Here is a 25,058-nt window from a genome sequence, read left to right on the forward strand (position 1 = left end):
TGCAAATATTGTTTGCACTGGGCAAAAATTTTCTCTCTTGCCTTTCTCAATGTGGATGTATTCATGGCAGTCTTCAGAAACACAATGGTAAATAGAAAGAGAAACAATATACCAACTGATGACAACAGAGAACAATTACATAGAACTATATACTTTTGATAGGAGAAAAAAAAGTTTTAAATCAACTTAGCATTGGAAGCACCTAAAACATTTTAGAGATTACATAAAAGTGACAGTATTTTCTAAACAAAACTATGGGGGCCCAAAGGTAAAATACAAGATTCGTCCTTAAAAAGAAAAATATTTTAATGACATGCATGTAATATAATAACAATAGTAATTAAAGTTTATCTCAAAATAGCTCTGTGAATAAGGCAGGTCAGAAATCTCAAATCAGGGGACCAAGGCTGAATAAGCTGAGTCAGCGAGGGGTGGTGCCTAGTTCTCAAATCCTAAGCCCCCAACTCCAGTGAGGAGGGGGGGAAGGGGAAAGGGGGGAGGGGACCAATAACGGCTCAGTGTCATCTTGTCTCTGATTGGCCAAAAGAGGGAATTATGTTTCATTACAGAAAATAAATTGTTCTTTGTAGAGTAAGTGGATCCAAGGGAAGGGATTCCTATGACTTTCAGAATGGCCTTAACAGAGGGTCTACATATGGCTTCCTTAAAAATGAATTCACTGCACAATTGCAAAGATGCTATAGCAGCCACAGAACCAAGCTGGGGTGGGGTGGGGGGGGAGGGGGCGCAGACAACTCATCCTAAGTGCAAGCGTTTTTACCCTTGCTCTCTCCAGCCCCGCAGTCACACCCACATACTGATTTCCATTCTGCTCTCTGAGGACCCTGGGAACAAACAAGCTTGCCTCCTCTAGAACAAATCACTTCCCCATGTACAAGTAGCTGGTGAATTTCATGACCTCTAAGGTCCCTTCCAGCATCAAAATGCTTTTATTGCCCAGAAAGGGTTGGGCTTTTTTTTTCTTTCTTTCTTTCTTTTTTTTTTTTAATACCACTTAACTTATTTGTACCTCGACCTCTCTACCGCACCTCCCTGTGCTGGCCCTCTTTCCCCCCGCCCTGAGCCTGGCTGGAATGCTTTTAAATGCTTTTTCCCTCCTCTCCAAACACCCACACTTTACCCTTCCTTCCAGAGCAGCTCAACTGTCTTCTCCCATCTGTACCAACTGCTCTGCTAGCCTATGAGTTATCTCCTTCTTCCAACAATATTCTGTGCATTTTCTCTCTGACTCTCTAGAGCGCATGGTCGGTTTTGTGTCTTCACGTGACCTGCTCCGCCCCAGCGCCCCACAGCTTGCCAGACTCCTGCTACATGCACAGGTACCCCAAGAGGTAGTGAAGAACCATGCCTCTCCCATTCACTGCCATGGCCTAGCACCAAGCAGAGGGCTAGCTCACAGTGCTCATGAAATATTGGACAGTCATAAAATATTGCTCAGTGATTGCAGACACCTAAATTCTCACTTCCTGCTCCCTTGAGAGCCCTGTGAGTACAAGTCTTCTGGGCCGGAAAGCTCACACATAGAATTCCCTGATGCCATGAACTGACCCAATATTCACAGCTAGATCTCATTATTATTACAAGCTGGTCTGACACAGCCAGGCCATTTGGTTTTCTTGTTGGACAGAAACAGTCTTGAAGAATAACAACCTCAGACAAGATGCTATAGTCTGAATGTGTCCTCTTAAAATTCTTATGCTGAAACCTAATTTCCATTAGGTTTGGTATGGTTTCCATCAGGTGATGGTATTTAGAGGTGGGGCCTTTGGGAGGTGATTAGGTCAGATGGGCAGAGTCCTCATGAATGGGATTTGTGTTCATATAAAAGAGGCCCCAGGGGTTTCCCTTGTTCCTTCTGCCACCTGAAGACAGAGCCCAAAGACAGAGGTGTATGAGGCAGGATGCAGATTCTCACCAGACATCACGTCCGCCCGATCTTGTTCTTCCCAGCCCCTAGAATTTCTGTTGTTTATAAGCCACACTGCCTATGGCTGCTATAGCAGCCCAAACTAAGCAATACACAGGTTACTGGGATACCATGATAAAATGAAACAAAGCCACTTCATAATTTTGTCTAAGCATAAAAATAAGGTCACTGTGCCACGACCGAACACTCCATCGTAGAATTGCCCCCACTTTGACAGCATCCAACTTAGAGCAGAACCCTGCTTGCTTAGACCATCTCCCAAATCATCTAACCAAAGCCTAGACCCTGGAGGTTCTTTCTACCGTTTTCTTACTAAGACACCTTGCTGTAATAGGGGATAACTTATTTAACTACCTGTGTGTTCCTGGTGGTCTTTGGCTGAAATGCACTGACAGTTGTAGGCTGTCATTTCACATTCACGGATACGCACAAGCAAGTTAGGGGCAAAGTTGTACTAGTCCCAATTTACACAGAGGGAAAGCGAAGCTGAAAGACGTCAGGTGATTTAAGAGCTCATACAAGGAGACTTCTAGGCCTCATACTGTTCACTTAACCTAAGAATCAGTCCAGGCCCTTTTTACAACACCCAGATATCTTCAGCCACAGAAAATCTTTGCTTTCTTTACCTTTGCTTTCTTTACCTTAGAAGTCAAACAGCAGCAACACAATCCCTCCCGCCAGGAACATTTCTCAGTCTTGAAAGGCCTTTGAAAGGAAGCTGAACTCTGCACTGAACATGTACATTCCAGCCTGGGTGGTAAGTAAACAGATGTCCATTATACCTTATACTGTATTCCTCTTTGTGTGTGTACAAACATTTCAACAAAAATACAGTGAACTGGAAACAAAGACCCAGAAAGACACAGGTGTTACCTAGGTAGCCAGATGTCTCAGGCCTTGCAACAAGCACGACTGGGTCTAGAGGGAGACACCCATCTCGGGCACAGAATTTAAACGGCATCAAAAATCTCATTAATCAAGATAAATAATGAAGGCAATATCTTAAAAAATCAAATCAGCAAACTCCCACCCGTGCCTGATCTTATTATAAAGTTTTATCGTTAAGTTTGAATAAGCGTGTGTCTACTGAAAAACCAAAGTCCAGCGTCAGCAATACCAACTGGCCTAACAGCGTCCATCTCTGGTAGCCTCTACCCCAAACAAAGAAACAACGCTCCAAAGGAGGGAGGAGGAAAGGGAGATCAGTTCGCCACATGCTGTGAGGGGTCTCCGTGACCCTGGAAAGGAGGTGAGAAAGAAGCTTGCAGAGGTCCTGGCTCCTTAGCGGCTCTCTGCCCCGACGCCCCTGTCCCCACCCCTCCGGTTCTGTGCTGCCGCTTTAAATCCCAGAGGCTTGGCGGCGCGCCGCTGGCCGTTGCCCCGGGAGACGGGAGACGCGCGCACCGTAGGGAGCTGGACACCTGACTGGGACTGGCGGCCGCACCCGCCACTGCGCTAGCGGCGACCCTGCTTCCCCCCAGCCATGGCCAACCCGCACCCGCGTCACGGCTCCAGAAAGCCGGAGAAGGAGGAGGTCCCGGAGGAAGAAGAGGAGGAGGAGGAGGAGGAGGAGGAGGAGGAGGAGGAGGAGGAGGAAGAGGAGTTGTTGGTGGAGGAGAAGGAGGGGGAAGCAGTGGAGGGGAAGACAGGGGACGCGGAGGAGAAGAAGCTGGAGGTCCGAGGGACGTTCAGCGAAGAGTACTTCTGGAAAATGATGGACATCGATGACAGCAGTGACGAAAACTCAAAGGCCTTCCTTCCCCGATTAACCAGCATCACCAGCCCCAGCCTGAGCCCGACCCCCACGCTCAGCGGGACGCTGTGGAGCGAGACACCGATCTCGAGCTCACACTCGAGCGTCTCCTCCCAGAAAAGTACATCCCCTGCCCGCCCCTTACCCTAAGGCTTCCCTGGCCCTCGGACCGCTGGTCCCGCCACTCCAGAGCCTTGGTCTACCTGAGTGTCTGGTTTCTAAACACATGCACCACCCCACACACAACCCAGTCTATCTTGGTCCCTTTATTCAAAGGCACTGAAATCTTGGCTGAGCGTTCTGTTGGCTCACGATTTAGGACATCGGTGTAACGCTTGGTGAGACTGGAAACTTGGGTAGTGCTTCACCGAGTGCATTTGCAATACCTCTATGTGCATTCGGGCCATGATGCTGTTCCCTCCCTCCGTCTCTCTCTCCCCACCCCCTCCCCTCTGTCTAGGCCTCTCTCACACCTCCCTCTCCCTGCGTCTCCCCCTCTGTTCCTGTCTCCCCTTCCCAGTCCCTCTTTCTCTCTTTCTCAGAAACACACACAGGAACATGCCGCTCCCAGAAGAGCAGTCCCTTCAGGGTGTTGTGCTACCAAGACAGTCCCGTAAAAAAAAAAAAAAAAAAAAAAAAAAAAAAAAAAAAAAATTGTGTTTAGGTTCCTATGCTAAAACCACTTCAGTCACTTCCTTAAAAAGAAAGACAGCACTTATTTTGAGTGTTGACATTTCCATCAGGACCATCTTTGTTGAGTAGAAGAAGGTGGGAGGGGGTGTCCCTGGCATTATAGGATGTTTACCAGCATCCCTGGCCTCTAGCCCTGGCTGTGCCGTGAGCCCCCACTCTGATCTGGGACAATCAAAAATGTCTTCAGGGGCGCCTGGGCACCTCAGTGGGTTAAGTGTCTGAATTTGGCTCAGGTCATGACCTTAGGTCATGATCTGAATTCGACTCAGTTCAGTTCAAGCCCCGCATAGGCTCTTTGCTATCAGTGCAGAACCCACTTACAATCTTCTGTCCCCCCCCCCCACCCCTCCCCGCTCACGCTCCCTCTCTCGAAAATAAATAACCATTAAAAAGATAAGAAAAAAAAATATCTTCAGAGTTGCCAAATGTCTTCTGGGGGGCAGAAGTTGTCCTTTTGAGAACCACTGATGTAGAAGGAGTGGCTAAATTCGTCAACGTTTCATTCAACAGGTTTTCCTAAGATATTCCAGACATTTAGGAAAGACATGTCTGAAGCGGATTTAGATAGGTAAGAAAATGTTTTGTTTTCATATAATTTTTTGAAGCTGATGATGTTTACTTTTACCTCGTGGATAAATATGTCTGGAAGTAGAGTAAAAATAATCCAGGGCACTTACAACCAATTTATTAAAAAAGGATTTTTAAAAATCTATTACTGTTAGACACTTTGGGGATAGAGACACAGTCCCTGCCCATCTGCAGCTTATTATCTACCTACAGAGAAGACATGCCCACTTGATATAACATGAAATAATAACACTGTACAATAGCAAGTGCTCTGAACATTTAGGACATTGGTCTCTATTGGCGAAATGAGACCGTGATTAGACACACCTCCTGTGAAGGAAAGTGGAAATTATGGTCTTATTTTTTTCCTCTCTCTTTTTCTTGTTGTTATTGCTATTAGCTGCCAAGCACAGGAAGACACCAGAGAAATACCTTTTGGAACATCTTTATAAATCTTTATAAAGCTGAGTCCACGATCTTGAATTACTGTTCACTTAAGCTTTGCTTTTACAAGCAACTTTTAAAGTCCTAAGCATAAACAGGATTGTTCTGTCCCGCTCTTACGTTTTTATTTATCCTTTTAATTCAACTTCAAAAATAATACATGTACATGGTTAAAATATTAAAGTATACAAAGGTGTAAAATAAAAAAAAAAATTCCATGCCCTTCTTCACCCCCACACTCCCACCCACCAGGGTTAACATATTGTTAACAGCTTATTTTGTTTCTAATTTTATGTTTATTTATTTTAAAGATTTTATTTTTAAGTAATCTCTACACCCAACATGGAGCTCGAACTCACAAGCCCAAGATCAAGAGTTGCATGCTCTACGGATTGAGCCAATGCACTTCTACTTCTATCTTTCCTCTCACCCTTTCTTCTCCCAGTTAACAGCAAATTATATATTTTATAAATATATGAGTATTTATATATTCATATAAAGTCATATAAATTCATATAAAGTCATATTACTTTGCCAAGTTTTATTGTATTTGTATTATATTTTATAATCATAATTAACTCAATACAGGTTAATTCTGAAAATTGAAAAACAATCAACAATACTCACAATTTCATGCTAAGAAGCCAATAATGTGATTGGATTCTGCACAAAACCCCAGATTCCTATGTCCATAAAACTTGACTCCTAAAAGGAGAACTTTTCAACTCTCAGTTTTTAATTGTCTTCAGCTTTCCTGATTGGGGTTAAAGGGCCACACTTTCCTGATTCCCATATTGCTTGCTTTCTTTTATTCCTTTTCTCTTTGCTGGAGAAACTCCACAGGTAATTATTTCATGTAGATCTCATGGGTAGTCAGATTCCTGAGTTCTTGCCTGTCTGGAGATTTCTTCATTTTTACCATCATACTTAATTAATAACATAACCTGGCATTAAAGAATACATTTAAAACCATTTTCCTCAGAGCTCTGAAGACATTGCTTTTTTGCCTTCTAGTATCCGGTATTGGTGATCAGTCTGATTCTGAAACACTTCTGATATTTATTTCCTCCCCTTCATGTGTCTTCTTTAGAACTCCTACTAGATGGCTATCGGCCCTCTTGGATATCAAGATTTTTTTGTATTTATGATAACATGCAGCCCTTGTACAAAAGTTTTTATTTTCGTATTCATATTTGTAATTTCCAAGAACCCAGAATTTCTTTCTGTTCAAATAGTTATTTTTTAATCTCTTTTAAGGGTACTTTTATACTAAGGTTCTTTTTTGTTGTTGTTCTTTGAAGTTCTTTTTTCGGGATTAACTCTATTTATCTTGGTCTTTCTCTTTTATGCTATTGATTGCCCTTAAGTAACTGGCAATCCTTCATTATCAATTTGTATTTACAAATGAATGGCCAGTAGGTAACCAGAATGGAGTCCTTCTGCAGCTGAGTAGCTCTTAACAGGGTGTATCTAGAAGGTTGACTGTGTCCTACGTGGGTGGATGGGGGATGTCAGAGGCGGCAGCTTGTGGAGCGTTGGTAGGAGGCAGGCAAGCTGCATACCCCACTATTACTGGAGTTTGGATAAGGACACTTCACTGTGTGGTTGGAGTTCTTCACGCATTTCACTTCTGGGCGGGATGTCCCCTCCTCCTTTCTCATCCAGGCCTATTGGGCAGCTTCTGTGTAACCTCATACTATGCTCTGCTTCTCTTTCACACCTACAACCTCCTGAGATAGGCTGCCCACTCTTTGTAGGAAGCAGCTTGGGGGGCTTTATCTAGAAATAAAAAGAACAGCTGCCTGGCCAGCTGCTCTGAGATGACTCCCTGAACTCCTCTGATTGCAGTCTCCAGTCCCCTCCTCTCTGCATTTGGTTGAGTCTGAGCTAGGGACTTCCCAGAAGAATTTTACTTACTTCTCTTGCTTTGAGCTGTGGTGTTCTCCACCCTGGTTTTCCATCAAACTAAAGCCATTTATTTTCGTTCTTTTGGGACTTCAATATTACTTGTCTACCAATGACACCTTTCTTATTTTCCAGGGCTATTTGTTTATTTGTTTGTGTTTGTTATTTCAGTAAGATCTGGGAAAGGAAGGGAAGGAGAATTGGGTGCTCAACTGCCATCTTGACCTGGACTTCCTATTAATATGGGAGCCTCTCCTTACTTGATCAATTTCTTAATTTCTCCTCATAAATCTTCCTAAGATGCTTCTTTTATATTTCAAAGCATTCTCTGGTGAATTTGGTGAGATTGTGTTTTGAAGGAAATCTATCCTTAAATGTCATAAAAATCAATCAATATTGGCTCACCTTCTATGTTTTATTGCCCTATTACTATTCTGGTTGAAAATGGGGCCAACTATACATGGCAGATAAATACGGAGAAACACAGGTTTTGAAGCCAAACAGGCCCAGGCCCCATTTGCATCTGGCACAATACCGTTTTTCAGGGGTTCCCTAGAGTCTCAGTTTCCTTGCCTGTAGAGGAGGGAAGATCGATACATGCCTTGATTAGTCTCTGTTAATATCAATGAAATCATGTGAATAAAGCAACTACTACGAATGTACCACTACGCAGTCAGTTCTCAGGAAATGTTCATTTTGTTAGCCTCCGTCATCTCGTCATCTGCCACCCTTCCGCAGAATTTCAGAAACAATCTTTGGTGTCGGTTTAAGGAAGGCAGAGAGACCTAGAGGAGCCACGTAGGTCTGATTTTGTTCACCCCTGAACTGGAAAAAAGACCAAACGTTCAATGTTGTCTAGGGATTGCTCCTTAATATTCTTTTTTACCCTCGGTCCCTGTAGCTTGTTTGGGAAGTTAGACAAACAGGACTCCCCCAGAGACTTGCACAGGTGGCTTTGGCTGAGTCGTTCTTCGCTTATTACAAGACAGAGTCATTTTGGAACTAAAGCACCCCACCGATGCAATGTGCCAAGGAACAAAGCACCGAGAAAGGAAGGTGGAGAAAGAACTAAGAAAGGTGAAAAAGTGACAACCCTAAAATTGATTCAATCATTTGAAAAAATGTGATAATTTTAGAAGATCCAGCAAATCATCACAATTTGCTAATCGTGCAAAATAATTGAAATTCAAAGAGGCAAAGGAACTTGAAGCACTAGTTATTACTTACTTGTTACCAGTAACAGTCATTGTAACTAGTAAAAATCAATACGTTTCTGCCTTCCTATCATGTCAATGACAACTCAAGTAACTGAACTACCTGCAGAAAGAATAAATAATACAAATTGTTTGATTACAGCGCATTTCACTTCAACTCTTAAAAAAAAAAGTTTGGGTTATTTTTAGGCTACTTAATTGGGTCGCCTGGCTGGTTTAGTCGGAGGTACATAGGGCTCTTGAACTCGAGGTTGTGAGCTCAAGCCCCATTTTGGGTGTAGAGATTACTTAAATAAATAAAACTTAAAAATACATAAAAATAAAATGAATAATATGTCTCATTTAAATTCAAGTATATGTTTAAACACACACACCATCACCACCACCATCAACACACATGCACAGACATAGTGGTCGTAATTTATTCTCTGGGGGGAAAAATATGGTATCGGGAGACTCCAGCACTTAGAAAGGAGTACTTTCCCTATAATGCAAACACACTGTGCCTGACTTTACTGAGAGGTAAGAATGGAGGAAAATATTTCAAAGAAAATAGAAAGCCGGATCTTCTACCTACGTGTGTTACTTGATGGCTAAATGTGCTATATTTGGAAGAATGGCTAACAATTATGTAGGCATACTCACAATTAAGATTTTGTCTCAACTTCAGGACTATGTATCACAGTTTGTATCCAGGAATTCCAACGTCAGTACAAACAGAAGAAAGCTGGCTTCAAAAATTTTCTGGCAAAAGGCAGCCAAGTGAGTAGTTTGATTTCTTAGCTTTTGCTCAGAGATGGGATTGCACATCAGAAAGACCCTAGCTGCAGGCACTGGGGGAGAGCCAGGTTTGAATCCCAGCCCAACACAAACTGACACGGAGATGAGGGCCTCATGGAGTCCCAGGTTCTTCCCCTGTCAGTAATAATAGTAATACTTCTGTCACAGAATTTTTATGAAAAGCAAAATGAGATTAAATAGCGAAGCCCTTTGGCATTTCGTCTGTAATAAATGCTAATGTTTATGTTCTCATAAAAAAAAAATCTGCCATTCTATGTTGATGCGTATCTTCGTTTTTTATCAAAGCAGTGACATGCACGCTGTAGTCTAAATGTCAACCATCAAGAGATAGATAATACAAAAATTAAAATTTTAATTTATCCCAGTATAAGGATTTATGAATAGCATTTCCTGGTAACTTTTGTATTTGTTTTATGTCACCTATTCATCAGATGTTTATTGAGCACCTATCATATGCCAAGCACCCATCATAGTCCAAACCCTGTTCTAGGGAAATGGCAATGAAAACAAAAACAAAAACAAAAAAATGAAAATGCCGGTCCTCGTGATCTGGCATGAAAGTGTGGAGGGTGGAGGTGATGGTGAGAGAGATCATAAAAAATAAGGAAAATAAGGAAATATATATAATATATAATTAGGTGATAATATATGTATTATATATACATTATATATATTATATATAATACATTAAGTGCTAAGGAGGAAAAGCAGAGGAAAGGATGGAAAATGTTGGGTGGGAGGGGTAAGTTTACCCAGGGTGCTCAGGGAAATCTTTACTGAGAAGCTAAAATATTTGAGCAAAGACCTCAAGGACATGAGACAGTGAGCCAGGATGATCTTAGGGCAAGATTATTCCAGGCACACGGACTAGCAGGTGCCTCCCCCTAGAACAAGGAGGCAGTTGGTGTGGTTGCGGTAAAGTCATCAGGAGGACAACTGAGGGGGGATAGGGTCAAAAGACTAACTGAGGACCAAATCTTTTTCAATGGGAATGAAGTAGAAAGATCCCTGAGGATTTGTACAGAAGAGTGACAAAATCGAACATAAAAAGGGACCAAATATTAGGCAGATGCTAATAATTCCCAAATTAATCTACACAGTGTAATTCTGATGGGATGTTTCAATGGAATTTGACAAGTCGATTTGTCGCCCTTGCTTCGCAGTGTTAAAAGACAAACTGAGGTATTTTCAGATTTCTAAATTTGAGCAAACATGAATGGAATGGAGCAGTGCCAAACTGGAAATAGGTGGGAGGGCTTCCCAGACAACAGTAAGGAGATTTTTACAGAGAAGACACCAGATCAAAACGAGGACATTTTTTGACTGGCCATGGCTTAAGGGGTTGTATTACTTGGGAAAGCCTGGTTGGCTGTTCGTGGTTGGCTGTTCCTAACCTTGAGGCATTTACAGAAATTGACTCTGGCTCAGGTTTCAGTTTGCTTTCCTAGGCTACACACGAAGGCATTAGGGCCACCTCATCTGATGGCCACTTGATTACTTTAACAGCAGGAACCTAGTGTAGCTCTCCATTTCTTTCAGACCTTCTTTTATAGCCCCCCCCCCCCCATATAGGACTCGTGCAGCTCTTACTAGTTTATAGTCTTGTATTGATGTAACAATTGGAAACTTTTTTCCTGTTATATTTACTAATTGATTATTGTCAACAAGAAGGAAATTATTGATTTCTATGTATTAATCTTGTATCGGACCCCCTTGCTGAAATTTCTTATTCTAATAGTTTCTAAGTTGAAAGTCTAGGAAACAATTATATTTCCTGTAACGGCAACTTTATCTCTTCTCTAATTCTTTTACTTAGCAGTTTATCATGGATATCTTTCCATGTCAGGAAAGATTGATCTAATTCAATGAAACAACTGCATAATATTCCCTTATATACAGTTATTATGGCTTATGTAATAAAACGGATTGCTAGGTATTTCAGAGTTGGTGTGGTTTGGTGTTTTGAGCTCGTCCCTATAACAAATAATGCCTTAATAAACATCTGTGTGCATTAATTTTTTCATACCTATACTGGCATTTCTGTTGGACAACATGCCTAAAACATATTCAAAATTTTTTCAGATACTCCACATAGGAAAGCACATCACTTTCTGAAGCCCACCTCTTTCTCCAGTAGCAGTCCTTGCCGCCCATGGCTCTGGGAGGAAATGGGCCAGCTCCCCCCCCCCCCTTTACCCCTGCCCCACTGTAGGTTGATCTCACTGGTTTTCATCATTCCAATTCTATCAGCTTGAATCTCCTAGACGGTTATTCCAAGTTGCTGATGTCCGCCTTCCCCATTTCTAATACTGGCCTGGAATCTGTGGAGGGAATAATCCTCCTGGTTGAGTTAACAGTCTTGAGTTAGAACCTCTAGCACCCTTCTACCTGAAAAATCTTTTACAAAGTAACAGGTAGAAGGTAGACAACATAGTACTTTTAAAAACCAGAAAAGGGAACACCTCGGTGGCTCAGTCGGTTAAGCATCCGACTCTCGATTTCGGCTCAGGTCATGATCTCACAGTTCGTGATATCCAGCCCCGCATCAGGCTCTGTGCTGCCAGTGTGGAGGCTGCTTGGGATTCTTTCTCTCTTGCCCTCTGCCCCTCCCCAACTTGTACTCGCACACACACACTCTCTCTCAAAATAAATAAGCTGGAAAAAAAAGCAGAAAACATAAGAGTCTGCACCAATGTTTATAGTCAAGTGAAGTATGCATCTCTGTAGTATGTTAGGACTAGAAAGGAACAGGGAAACCTTTTTCGATGTGATAGATCAGTGGTGCCTTCCCTCTGTTCCTTATTGTTGATAAAATGTTATTTGGAAAGAGCAAAAAAGTAAAAGGTCAAACAAACACAAATAAGGGTACTTACTTTTCCAAAAGGCATATTTTCTTTTGTATTAAACTTCTTTTCTACTTTGTCAGAATTGATGACAAGTGTATGCTCGTTTTACAGGGAAGAAAGTACCCTCTATAATTAAGGAACCTGAACATGAAAATCTGGCTTCTAAGTTAAGAGGTAAATAGATAGAGTCCTTCCCTCTGCCGGCAAAGGCAAACCAGCCTTAACTCAGACAGGGCACACCCCCTCTAGATAAGCCCTCCCCTAAGAATATGCTCAAGAAGGTGGTGAAAAGGTTTCAGGGCATTTAAACTCTGTGTGTGTGTGTGTGTGTGTGTGTGTGTGTGTGTGTGTGTGTTTGACACGGGGTAGTGGGTTAGGAGAAAATGGAACACATTGTACTAAGGTTTTAAACTTCCTTTCTAAATTGATGCTTTTCTCTGCAGAAAAATGGGTAATTAATCCAGAAGAGCGAAAACTGAATGTTTTATGTGAGTTGGAGGTAAGAAATGTTTATCGGTCCAATAGTACACAGGGTTCGTTGTAAATACAACTTATTCAAACGTCGATTCTCTCTCTCTTTTTAAAAATGTAGTTTAAAGAAGACTTCATAACACTGTTTGAGCCAGCTCTGAAAACACTGCCCAGCATTGGGCCACCATCCATTCTGAAATTCAAACAAGAGAGTTCCAATATAGGCATTAACTTCAAGGTGATTTTAATTCATATTATTTTTAAATTTGAAAATGTTTTTTATTGATAAATGATGTCATAAGCCACATGATGATTTGCACACAAGACAGTGAACATGCTTTTCAAAAAATACACGAAGAGCTCATTTATTTGGAATAGCACTTAGGGTGGCTGTGTTTGTTTCCTGGGGCTGCTGTATCCAAATACCACAAACTGGGTGGCTTAGAACTGTAGCAACTTGTTGTCTCGTCGTTCTGACAGCTAGAGGTTCAAAATCAGTATGTCAGCGAGGCCAGCCTGTAGGGGAGCATCCCTCCTTGCCTCTTCCTAGTTCCGGTGTGGCCATCAACCCTTGGCTTTCCTTGGCTTGTGGCTTCTCCATTCCGATCTCTGCCTCAGTTGTCCTGGCGTTCTCTGCATCTGTTTCCAAATGTCCCTCTTCTCCAGGCACACCACTTAAATTAGATTATGTAAATTATGTAAATTATGTAAATTAGTTACAACTTCAACCTATCTTTTCAGGGGACAAAATTCAAGGCACCAGAGCAGTGGGGGACCGAATGGTGGTATGATTATTTGCAAACTCGGGTGACCTGGCATGTGGAAAGAACAGCATGCTCCCCAGATTGGCACCCCCTTATTTCTTCTGGGGTCTGCTAATGGTGCAGGCTTATCCACTGGAAATAAGAGCCATCAATTGTGTGAGGCTGCGCCCCACAGATGTGTACGCAGGGTCGATGGGAACGCTGTGTGGACACAATAACGTGCTGCTCATTGCCGCTTTGTGCAGCACATTAAACTATGCAAGTCTCACAAGGAGTTGCACACTAAATGTCATGTAGTATCAGTCAATATTTGCTCTTTATATCTGTCCATGTTTCTAAACTTTATGGCCACCCTATAGACTCTTCAGGCTGAAATTCTTTTATTCAAACCTAGCTCCTTTCTCTTTCTGAACCACAGAAGTTTGTAGTCAAGGAAGTGTCTCGAGTTTTCTTCTGCTGACACCCAGAGATGGTCCTAAACATGAGGAAAGCCTTGTAGCCTTTCTTCCAGGGAGTTGTGCCTGCATTGGCACCAAGGCAGGGCTGGCTTCTCCTGGATCTTGGGCAGATCCTTCAGGTCCGCCTAGATGGGGCTTTGACACTAGTGTAGTTCAGGGGCGGCAGTAGCTGGCTCGCCAGCTCTCCTCTCCAGCTACACTGTCTCCAGGAGCAGATTCCAGCCCCACTCATGGTCTTTGGAAGAATCTCCACCTTGCTTCCCCCACAGGTGAAGGGGTGAAGGGACCATGGGCTGAGGAGCTCATTAGCAAGACCCTCATATGGAAGGGTTATGGATGGCCTGGAATGGCCACACTCTTTTTCTGCCTGCCTCGTCACTTAGGTGACAAACTACATGTGTCACCACCATCTCTCTATGGTGGGGCTTTACTCTCCAAGGGTTCTGCTGTCAGCGATGTGCAGTACTTGCCATTGGGTAGTTTCGGTAACCTCAAGATTCGGGCCATCACTCTGGTGGTGAATGCCTGGCCGCACAGGCCCCCTCGCCACCCTTTGGCCCCACAGTGGCCATTTTGCTAGTCCCAGAGAATGGCAAATTACAGCTGGCTTGGTAGCATTCGTGACCTGCGACTCATACATGATGTGGGTTTTCCTGGAGGCCTGTGCTAAGGCTGCTTGCTTGCCCAAGAGCCCCTGCAGTCACAGTCGTGACCTCAGATCATAAACATGGCCATAGTGCACCAACCCTTGAGCCCCTAACTCCCCTGTGTCCTGTTGCTTCTCCGGGTCTCCCCCACCCCTCCTGAATTACCTTCACAGCACAGTCAGGAGAATCCAGAGCCCCAAGCTAACGCGTTATCCTCTGTCTCGTGCCTCTAGTTACACGCCATAGCGCCCTCCCCCATGAGGAACTCCGCTATCAATAGTAAAGTCATTTGTGCAACTTTCTTCTTGCGATGAGGAGACATCCTAAGGATCCACAAGCTCCTGATGGGCTCAGCTGTGCTCTGGTGAATGGTGCCAAAAAGAGGCCCTCAATACACCACCTCAGCCTCTTCAGTCCTCACCAGCCCTTGAGTAGAAATAATGTCTCATTACTGGAATCTTGCTAGTTTGGTGCCTCTGGTAGAGGATCTTAGCCCCCTGAAAGTTCCCCACCAGCTAGTTCAGGGGGCCCCCAGGGATTCCGGCAGGAGTTCTCAGGCAGGTTGGCACACAGCCCACCAGCCCTGCTCTCCTTCTGGACTTTTGCTGGCCCTGCCCAGAGTCCCAGCAGCATCTACTGCGCCCAGGGGCTCTGGGCCCTCTTGTGGGCACTCATTTATTCTTGTTTTCCTCTCTCTGAAGGAAGAAGAGGAGGAGATATCGCCCACGTGTGAATTTTGTGGAGGCGATCTAAAATCATTTCTTTCCAATATGGATGTTTACTGTGACGATGATAGCTCTAAACCAATGGAAGATGTGAGTTCTAATGCAGGTTCACTGAGGAAATGGTGTTACTTTAAAATTTTTTTTTAATGTTTTATTTATTTTTGAGACAGGGAGAGACAGAGCATGAACAGGGGAGGGTCAGAGAGAGGGAGACACAGAATCTGAAACAGGCTCCAGGCTCTGAGCTGCCAGCACAGAGCCCGACGCGGGGCTCGAACTCACGGACCGCGAGATCATGACCTGAGCCGAAGTCGGCCGCTTAACTGACTGAGCCACCCAGGCGCCCTGGAAATGATGTTATTTTTAAATACACAAAGTGTTTCCTCCCCCGCACTGCAAGTCTTAAAAGAGTTACGTGTTAGCTGTTGGGGAAATGCAAATCATAATCACAATGGGATACCATTCCATACCCACTAGGATGGCTATAATCAAAAAGACAGATAATAACAAGTGTTGGCAAGGATGTAGAGAAACCGGTGCTCTCATATACTGGAAAGGGGGAATGTAATACAGTGTAGCCACTTTGAGAAACTGTCTGGCAATTCCCCCAAAAGTTAGAGACATAGTTACCTATAGCCCAGCAGTTACACTTCTAGATATATACTCAAGAGAACTGACAACATACACCTACACAAAAACTTAACACACAATGTTCATAGCAGCATGAGTCCTAACAGCCAAAAATGAAAACAACCCAAACATCCATCAACTGATGAATGGGTAAGTAAATGTGACGTATCCATACAATGGAGTATTATTTAACCATAAAAAGAAATGAAGGGCTGATACATGCTACAACATAGATGAACCCTGAAAACATTATGCTAAGCAAAAGAAGCCAATCACAAAGTACCACAATTGTATGATTCCACATATATGAGCTGAACAGAACAGGCAAATGTATGCAGACAGAATTTAGCTCAGTGGTTTCCAGAGGCTGAGGGGAGAGATGGGAAGGGTTAACGGATAAGAGTTCGTGTTCTAAAAGTTGGCCGCAGTGATGGTTTTGCACAACTCTGTGAAAACACTAAAAGCCATTGACTAGTACATTTGAAATGGATGAATTGTACGGTATGTGAACTCTATCTCAATCAAGCTGTTACTAGGAAAAAGCTACCATAGATTGTTATCCAAATTTCATTAGCCATTTTTGCCCCCTGTAATTATCTTCCTCTAGGACTAATGAGATGAACATGACCTCTTTGTTTTCCAGGTCTCCTGTTGTAGTTATTTTCAAAATCTGATTGACTACATCTATGAGGAAAAACAAAAAATTCAAAGCTCTAAAGCTGAATTAATCTGTATCGACCCTCATGCAGCCCATGGCAGTGAACTTGATAGACTCAAAGCAAAGGAAAAAGCCCTGCGGAGGTAACATTGAGCCTTTGATATTGAGACTCAGGCCCGCTTAAGCTTTTTGTAAATGAACCTTGTTTTTTCAAAATATTTAATTTTGAAGATGTGTTCTCAGTAATGAAATAAAAATTGGCCAAAGCAAACCTATAAAAATTCCTGGTGGGGGCGCCTGGGTGACTTGGTTGAGCAATCGACTCTTGATTTCAGCTGAAGCCAGGATCCTAGAGTCATGGGATCGAGCCCCACGCTGGGCTCCAAGCTGAGCCTGGAGCCTGTTTGAGATTCTGTCTCTTTCCTTCTGCCCCTTTCCCCAATTTGAGCTTTCTCTCTAAAATTAAGAAAAAAAATTAATTTGTTAAATAAAAATAAAATAAAATTCCTGGTAGATGTTATTGAGATTCAGAAGCTCCCAGAAACTCTGGAAACTCACCAATTCAAAGTAGAAATTTACCAGGGTGCCTGGTTGGCTCAGTCAGCGAAGTGTCTGACTTTTGATTTGGGCTGGGGTCGTGATCTCACGGTTGTGGGATCAAGCCCTGCATCAGGCTCTGTGCTGAGCATGGAGCCTGCTTAGGATTCTCCTCCTCCCTCCCTCTCTCTGCCCCTTCCCTGCTCGTGCTTTCTCTCTCTCTGAAAATAAATAAACATTTTTTAAAAATAAAAATAAAATAAAGTAGAAATTTACCAATTGTGGGGCGCCTGGGTGGCTCAGTCGGTTAAGCGTCTGACTTTGAGTCAGGTCATGATCTCACGGTTCCTGGGTTTGAGCCCCGCGTCGGGCTCTGTGCTGACAGCTCAGAGCCTGGAGCCTGTTTCGGATTCTGTGTCTCCCTCTCTCTCTGACCCTCCCCTGTTCATGTTCTGTCTCTCTCTGTCTCAAACATTAAAAAAATATTAAAAAAAAAAAAAGAAATTTACCAATTGCAAATTCTCAGGGCAATTTGGAATTCCCATATTGGAGAAATTTGTTGAATTTGTTGCCTGAAGAGAGTAGAAACTTATATGTATGGATTAAATGCCTGGATTCACAATAATAGATAAAAATAATAATGGATAGTATGTAAACAGTTAAAATTTGTACTAAAATTCTGTTTTAAGCTTCAAACACATTTTGGATTTATACAGCATATTTTTTAATTTTGTAGAAAACAGGAGCGACAAATGGCCAGACAATTTGCACTAATGACAAATGAACAGACTAATTTAGCTGAAGACGGTGAGTTCCTCAATGCTGGTGTTATGGGTCAGTTGTACATCAGAAAGCTCAGATGTTTGACCAAGAGCTACAATTGGTATTTTAAAAAATATATTTAAAATGTTCATTTCAGTCAATGTAGCAGTTAAAATGGCTCAGAAAGGCTGGTGTTTCAGCTTTCTGGCTTTCGAAGTTTTTAGTCTTCAGCTTACTATTGTTATTGACTGAAATAAATTAGCAACGTCTATAGAACACTTTACAGATAGCTGAAAAGAGCTTACTGAATTCATTGTCTCTTGGTTTATTAAGCACACATTCCCTTCTGTTTTCAAGCTGGGATATGGAAAAATCCGCCAAAAATAAATCACAATTGTTTCTTCATACGTGGACCAGTATGGCTACAGGGTGGGTGAAATGGAAAGAGCACTGATTTTTAGAATCAAGTTCTTGATTTATGTACTTGCTTTTCTCCTTATAGGCTGTCCGATTTGGGGCAAAGTATTTAATCTTTCTGAGCACAGGCTCCTCCTCTACCACTCAGAGCTATTGAAAAGTATTAGAGGGGCGCCTGGGTGGCTCAGTAGGTTAAGTGGCTGACGCTTGATTCCAGCTCAGGCCATGATCTCATGGTTCGTGAGTTTGAGCCCTGCATCGGGCTCCAACTGACAGTGCAGAGCCTGCTTGGGATTCTCTCTCTCTTTCTCTCTCTCTGCCCCGTCCATGCTCTCTCTCAAAATAAATAAACTTAAAAACAAAAAAAAAAAAAATTAAAAAAAAAAAAGATACTTAGGGGGCGCCTGGGTGGCTCAGTCGGTTGGGCGGCCGACTTCGGCTCAGGTCATGATCTCGCGGTCCGTGAGATCGAGCCCCGCGTCGGGCTCTGTGCGGACAGCTCAGAGCCTGGAGCCTGTTTCGGATTCTGTGTCTCCCTCTCTCTGACCCTCACCTGTTCATGCTCTGTCTCTCTGTCTCAAAAATAAATAAACGTTAAAAAAATGTTAACAACAACAACAAAAAAAGATACTTAGGAAAGACGGACATTTGTTTTGGTTTAAACTAAATCCCTGGTACAAAGTTCCTTAATATTCAAGTGTTTCCTACTAAACACAAGGCCAGAAAGTTCCACTTAATGAAAATCATCATTCTTTGCTTAACAAGGGAATGTCTTTTTAACAACGTCTTTGCTTAACAAGGGAATTTTTTAACAAAAGAACACACTCACTTTAATTTAATGAAAAGCCTCATTTTTCTGCCATTAAAAGAAGTCTGATGAATCAATACATTTGTAATGAGGTTTGAAATTTCATTTTAGAAGAGAGGTTTTCGAAAATTTAAAACAAATATGTGATTCTTTTCCCATTAGAGCCAAAGCACTTAAAAACAATTTCTTACCAACTTTCCGTGGATATTCCAGAAAAAGAGCTATTTGATGACAGACTACTTGATTTCCAACTAGAAAACAGAAACATATCCATTGTTTGTTGTGATGCTAGAACAGCATGTGGAAAGGTAATTATCTTGCCTTTTTTTTTTTTTTTTTACTTGCTACTCTTTAAAATCAGTTTTACCTGAAGTTGTAAAAGCTGTCATAATGAATATAACAGGTTGGCTACATGACACATTTAACTCTTTGTCAAGAAGAAATGGTACAGATGTGGCTTTTTAACTTCTACTAGACTTTAAAACAATGCTTTTACATGTTTTATGGTAGTCTATTTTGGCTAAAGCCTTTTTATTTTAAAATGTGATTGTTGTACATTAAAAAATGTCTGGAACGCTTAAAAACTAAAAAGAAGGGGAGAAATATCACCAAAACCTCAAGCACTTTCACAAAATCATTGTTAATATTTCAATATGAACAAACTGGAGAACACCAAAGGAAAAAAAAACCTTAAAAGCAGCACAGAAAAAGAAATTCTGTTTATATTTAAAGGAAAAGAGTTAGAGGGCTGCCTGCGTGGCTCAGTTGGTTAAGCATCCAACTTTGGCTCTAGTCCTGATCTCATGGCTCATGGGTTCGAGCCCTGTGTCAGGCTTTATGCTGACAGCTCAGAGCCTGGAGCCTGCTTCAGAGTCTGTGTCTCCCTCTCTCTCTGCCCCACCGCTCACACTCTGTCTCCCTCTCTGTCTCAAAAATAATAAAACATTAAAAAAAAATAGAGAAACTGTCAGATAACCTCCCAACAGCAACACTGGAAGTCAGAAGACAGTGGAATGTCTTAAAGAAAATAGTGGTCAATCCAGAAGTTGATAACCAGCTAACATATTTTTCAAGAAAATATGGCCCCCCAAAACACTGTCTGGTAAAGTCAAAGATAATTTGTCACTAGTAGCCCTTCATTAAAGGAAATTCTAAAGAATGTACTTTGTGTCACTGGATGGTCTGAGATTCAAGAAAGATGAAAAGAAAGTGGTACATAGTTTTTATGGATAAAACTAAAAGTTGGCTAATAAAACAACAATAATAATAGCTTGTGGCACTTCAAAAAACAGAAAAGAATAAAAATACATTTAAAAATAGTACATGATGGGAAATAGATTAAATGTAATTATGGTACTATAAAGCCCTTGGTTTGGGAGAAGGGCAAATATTAAAGCTTAACTTCAGACTTTGATAAATTAAGTTTGCTTGCTGAAATTTCTAGAGTAGCCAGAAAAAATAACAGAAGCAGAGAGTATAAGTTCCAAATGCATAGAGACAGAACAGAAAATAGGATTATATATTTTAATTACCCCCCCTCCAAAAGACAAAATTGCATAAGGGAAAAAAAATCACATAACAGGGAACATAATATCAAGGAATGTGAGTAATTATATGTAAATAGACTAAATATTCCAGTTAATAGACAAAGAATGTCAGATTAGTTCTTTTTTTAGGGAAAAAATTCCAACTAGATAGTTTATAAGAGACACATCTACAATATAAGGATACAAGAAGATTATAAAAAAAATAGATATATCATGAAAATATTAAAGAGTATTACTAGAGATAAAGAAGATTACTTCATAATGATAAAAGTTTTAATCCACCAGGAAGATACAACATTACAAAATATTTTTCCCAGTTTAAGATAGGCTCAAAATATGTAAAGCAAAATTTCACAAAAGGAAAAACTTTTAAATCCATAATTATAATGGGATATTTTAGCCTACCTGTCTCAAAAATTGCAAGGGCTATTAGATAAAAAAAAGTAGCAATACAATAGAATATTTGTACAATCCATGTAATAAATTTGACCTAATATTTATGGATTGAAAGATTAAATATTTTAAAGATGACATCCTTCCCAAATTGATTTATACATCCAATGCAAGTGCAGTCTGTTGAAGTATAATTTATATACAGTAAGATTCACCTTTTTCGGATGTACAGCTCTATGAATTTTGGCAGTTATGTAACCACTACTACAATCAGTATATTGAATCTTTCCATTGGGCTAGATCTGGTTTGTAATCTCCTGTTTTATTTTTACAGTAAGATGTGAATAAGGTAAAAATTAAAAAAAAAAAATTCAAACAGATATGTAATGTCAGATCCCTGCCTGAAAACTTTTATCAAGTTATCTGCAGGGGTTAGGAATACTCTTTAATGATTCCTAAGGATTATTCCCGGTCACTGTTGCAGGGCCAAACATTTATTTATTTAAAAAATTTTTTTTAATGTTTATTTTATTTTTGAGGGAGAGAGACAGAGTGTGAGTGGGAAAGGGGCATAGAGAGGGAGATACAGACTCTGAAGCAGGCTCCAGGCTCTGAGCTGTCAGCACAGAGACTGACACAGGGCTCAAACCCATGAATCACAAGATCATGACCTGAGCCGAAGTCAGATGCTTACCCAGCTGAGCCACCCAGGTGTCCCCCAAAAATTTAAATTAAGAAATACTTTGTATCACTGTCTAGCAAGCAAAGGATGCTTGTTACTATCATAATTGATGTGTTATATCTGGAACAATTAATGGTTAAGGGTCCTTTCATTTTTCGTGGTCAGATCATGAGGAATGAGCTCTTAGAGAAGCACTACAAACATGGGAGCAAGTTTCTGACTTCATTTCCAGATGGAACAACACAAATATTGTATCCTTTCAACAAGTTATTTTTATTAGTTTTATTTCTTTACAAAAATGATATAGAAAAAATATATAGAAAACTATAAAGAAAAAAATAGTTATACCCCAAATCCCACCACCCAATGAAAAGCTATTAACATCTTATATAACTTTCCTATTTCTTTCTATGAGCATATATATATTTTTTTCTTTTTTATTTATTTATTTTTGAGGGATAGAGTGTGTGCACAAGCAGGGGAGGGACAGAAAGAGAGGGAGACACAGAATATGAAGCAGGCTCCAGGCTCTGAGCTGTCAGCACAGAGCCCAATGTGGGGCTTGAACCCACAAACTGTGAGATTATGACCTGAGCCAAAGCTGGACGCTCAATTGACTGAGCCACCCACGTGCCCCTATATAATTCTTTAAAAGTCAATTCTTCAACTAGCTATTCATATTTTATAACTTTCCCTTTCTGCATAATATGTAATAACGTTATGAGTATATAATATGCAATAAATATAGAGATACATCACCATTTTTATAACCATAAGGTATTTAATAATGGGGATGTATTATAATTCATTTAACCTAACCACAAAGGTTGTTTCACTTTTTTTTTTTTTTTTTTTTGCTACTATATACAACAGCTAAATGAACAGCTTTGTGCAGACTTCTTTGCGTACTTATCACTTATTTCCTTGAATTAAATGCCTAGATGCCTAGGGGTAGAAATTCTGGGTAAGAAATTGCAGATATTTGGGGCACCTGGCTGGCCCAGTCAGTAGAGCATTTGACTCTGTATCTCAGGGATGCGAGTTCAAACCCCACATTGGGTGTAGAGGTTACTTAAACACATACACACACAAACAAAAAACCTAAAGAAATCTGAATAAATTATTAAAAAAAGAAATTACAGGCATTTTAAAACTTTGGTAGACTTTCTCCCCCAGAAAATATGTACCGATTTACACATCTGTGAGCAGCACATTATTTTTTAGTACAAAAATTCAGTATCTGTTTTATGAAACGCTAAGTGATTCATCACTTGAACTTCTGCCTGATGGCCAAGCCATTTGCTATTCTGACATAAAGGCCATTTAATACTTTCAGGAAAGTAAAAAACAAACAAAACTATAAAATGAGGTGGGCTTTTTGGTGACTAAAGGCCCCAATTTTTAGGAGAAAGTCATGTTTAGTCATAGTTTCCTAAAAGTCTAGTCAAATCCCAATAATCAACCAGAAAAATAACTTTCATGTCATAGGAATTATAATGAAGTTTTAGTCTGTAGGCCCTATGAGAAAGAGTGTGTTTTGTTTTAAATAAATACATTTAAATAAATACAGTACCTTTTAAATAAATCCCCCCTTCTTTTATTATTATTATCAGTTAATTCCCTGGCTTTAATTCTTGAAGGCCATGGCTGCTTTTCAAAATGATTCAGAGTCAATCTTGTGTTTACTTCACCTCTGGGCTTCTGATCAGCTTAGATAGGACTGAGTATTAACAGTAAATTATCCTCAGTAGACTTTATTCTTTTTGATGCTATTGTAAATGGAATTATTTTCTTAATTACACTTTCAGAATGTTCACTGCTAGTATATAGAAATACAATTTATTTTTATATGTTGGTCTTGTAGCCTACAACCCTGCTGAACTTGTTTGTTCTAATATATTGTTTTGTGGATTCCTTTGGATTTTCTAAATACAAGAGCATGTCATCTGCAAACAAAGTTTTACATCTTTCATTTGCAATCTGGATGCCATTCATTTCTTTTTCTTGCATAAAATTTCCCTGGTTAGAACATTTAGTGTAATGTTGAATAGAAGTGGGGAGAATGGACATTTTTGTTTAGTTACTGATCTTAGCGGGAAATCAGTCTTTCACCATTAAGTATGATGTTAGTTGTGGGTTTTTGTTAGACACTCTATTAGATTGAGGAGTCTCCCTTTCATTCCTAGTTCACTGAGTTGTTATCATGAAAAGGTGTAAGTTTTTGTCAAATGCTTTTTCTTTTTTTTTTCTTTAAAAAAAATTTTTTTTAATGTTTATTTATTCTTGAGGCAGAGACAGAGCATGAACAGGGGAGGGGCAGGGAGAGAGGGAGACACAGAATCTGAAACACGCTCCAGGCTCTGAGCTGTCAGCATAGAGCCCGACGCAGGGCTCGAACCCACCAACTGTGAGATCATGACATGAGCTGAAGTCGGACGCTTAACTGACTGAGCCACCCAGGTGCCCCTCAAATGCTCTTTCTGTGTATACTGAGATGATTTTGTTTTCCTTTTTATTCTATCAATATAGTATATTTCATTGATGGATTTTTAGATGTTAAGCCAACCTTGCATTCCTGGGATAAATTCCTCTTTATCTAATACTATATAATCCTTTTTATATGTCACTGGATTCCATTTACCAGTATTTTGTTGAGGATTTTTGTGTCTTGTAAATATACTTTGATCCCATAAAAAGCATAAAATCCTTTTTGTAATAACAGTAACTCCCATTCTAGGATGGTTTCAAAGGGCTCTCTCATAAATTTATACCCAGAATAGTCAAGGACCATTAGAACAACTCAAATAACCTTATCTAATCTCAGCTACCCATCTGGAAACCTAGCCATCATCCGAGTGCCCAACAAAATAAATGGCTTCACTTGTATAGTCCAAGAAGACATGCTCACTGACCCTGCAATTTTAGCATTGCTAGATTCTTCTGGCAGAATTTCCTGCTATCATCCCAATGGAAATGTCTGGTAGGCTTCTAAGTTTCTCTTGCTGCCATTTGGCTGGGGGGGGGGGAGGGGGGCGGTGGGGGTGTTGTGAAATTTCATTTTTTCTTTTATTTTTTCCAACTCTATTGAGATATAATTGACATTCAACATTGTGTAAATTAAAGGCATAAAATGTGTTGATTTGATATACTTGATATATTTCAAAATGATTATCCCATTGCATTATCTAACATCTCCATCACATCACATAATTACCATTTCTTTTTTGTGTTGAGAACATTTAAGATACACTCTCTTAGCAACTTTCAAGTATATATACAGTATTACTAGCTATAATCTCTATGTTGTACATTAAATCCCTAGAACTTATTCATTTTATAACTAGAAGCTTTCTTTTTCCTTTTAAATGGCTTTAAGATTTATTTAAGT

At 40.6% G+C, this 25,058-nt stretch overlaps 1 protein-coding gene across 7 annotated transcripts in view; it reads left to right on the forward strand.

Annotated features, from left to right (window-relative positions):
- The first annotated feature begins 3,351 nt into the window (after positions 1-3,351).
- Positions 3,352-25,058, forward strand: part of ERICH6 (glutamate rich 6) — a 35,476-nt gene continuing 13,769 nt past the window's right edge. For 4 of the 7 annotated variants that reach the window (XR_006207557.1, XR_006207556.1, XM_042956485.1 and 1 more), the window contains exons 1-12: positions 3,578-3,822; positions 4,905-4,962; positions 9,195-9,286; positions 12,283-12,345; positions 12,615-12,670; positions 12,764-12,880; positions 15,213-15,326; positions 16,510-16,667; positions 17,798-17,868; positions 19,211-19,356; positions 21,836-21,921; positions 24,495-24,650. Coding sequence is in view for 5 of the 7 variants with exons in the window: in XM_042956485.1 (XP_042812419.1) it covers positions 3,660-3,822; positions 4,905-4,962; positions 9,195-9,286; positions 12,283-12,345; positions 12,615-12,670; positions 12,764-12,880; positions 15,213-15,326; positions 16,510-16,667; positions 17,798-17,868; positions 19,211-19,356; positions 21,836-21,921; positions 24,495-24,650 (1,280 nt within the window). In the remaining 2 variants the exon portion in view is untranslated. Of the gene's footprint in view, positions 3,484-3,556; positions 3,823-4,902; positions 4,963-9,194; positions 9,287-12,282; positions 12,346-12,614; positions 12,671-12,763; positions 12,881-15,212; positions 15,327-16,509; positions 16,668-17,797; positions 17,869-19,210; positions 19,357-21,835; positions 21,922-24,494; positions 24,651-25,058 lie in introns of those variants that run through there. The other 3 variants (XM_042956484.1, XM_015539334.2, XM_042956483.1) reach the window with 3 other exon arrangements.

This window comes from Panthera tigris, chromosome C2 (assembly GCF_018350195.1).
Source record: "Panthera tigris isolate Pti1 chromosome C2, P.tigris_Pti1_mat1.1, whole genome shotgun sequence".
NCBI lineage: Eukaryota > Metazoa > Chordata > Mammalia > Carnivora > Felidae > Panthera > Panthera tigris.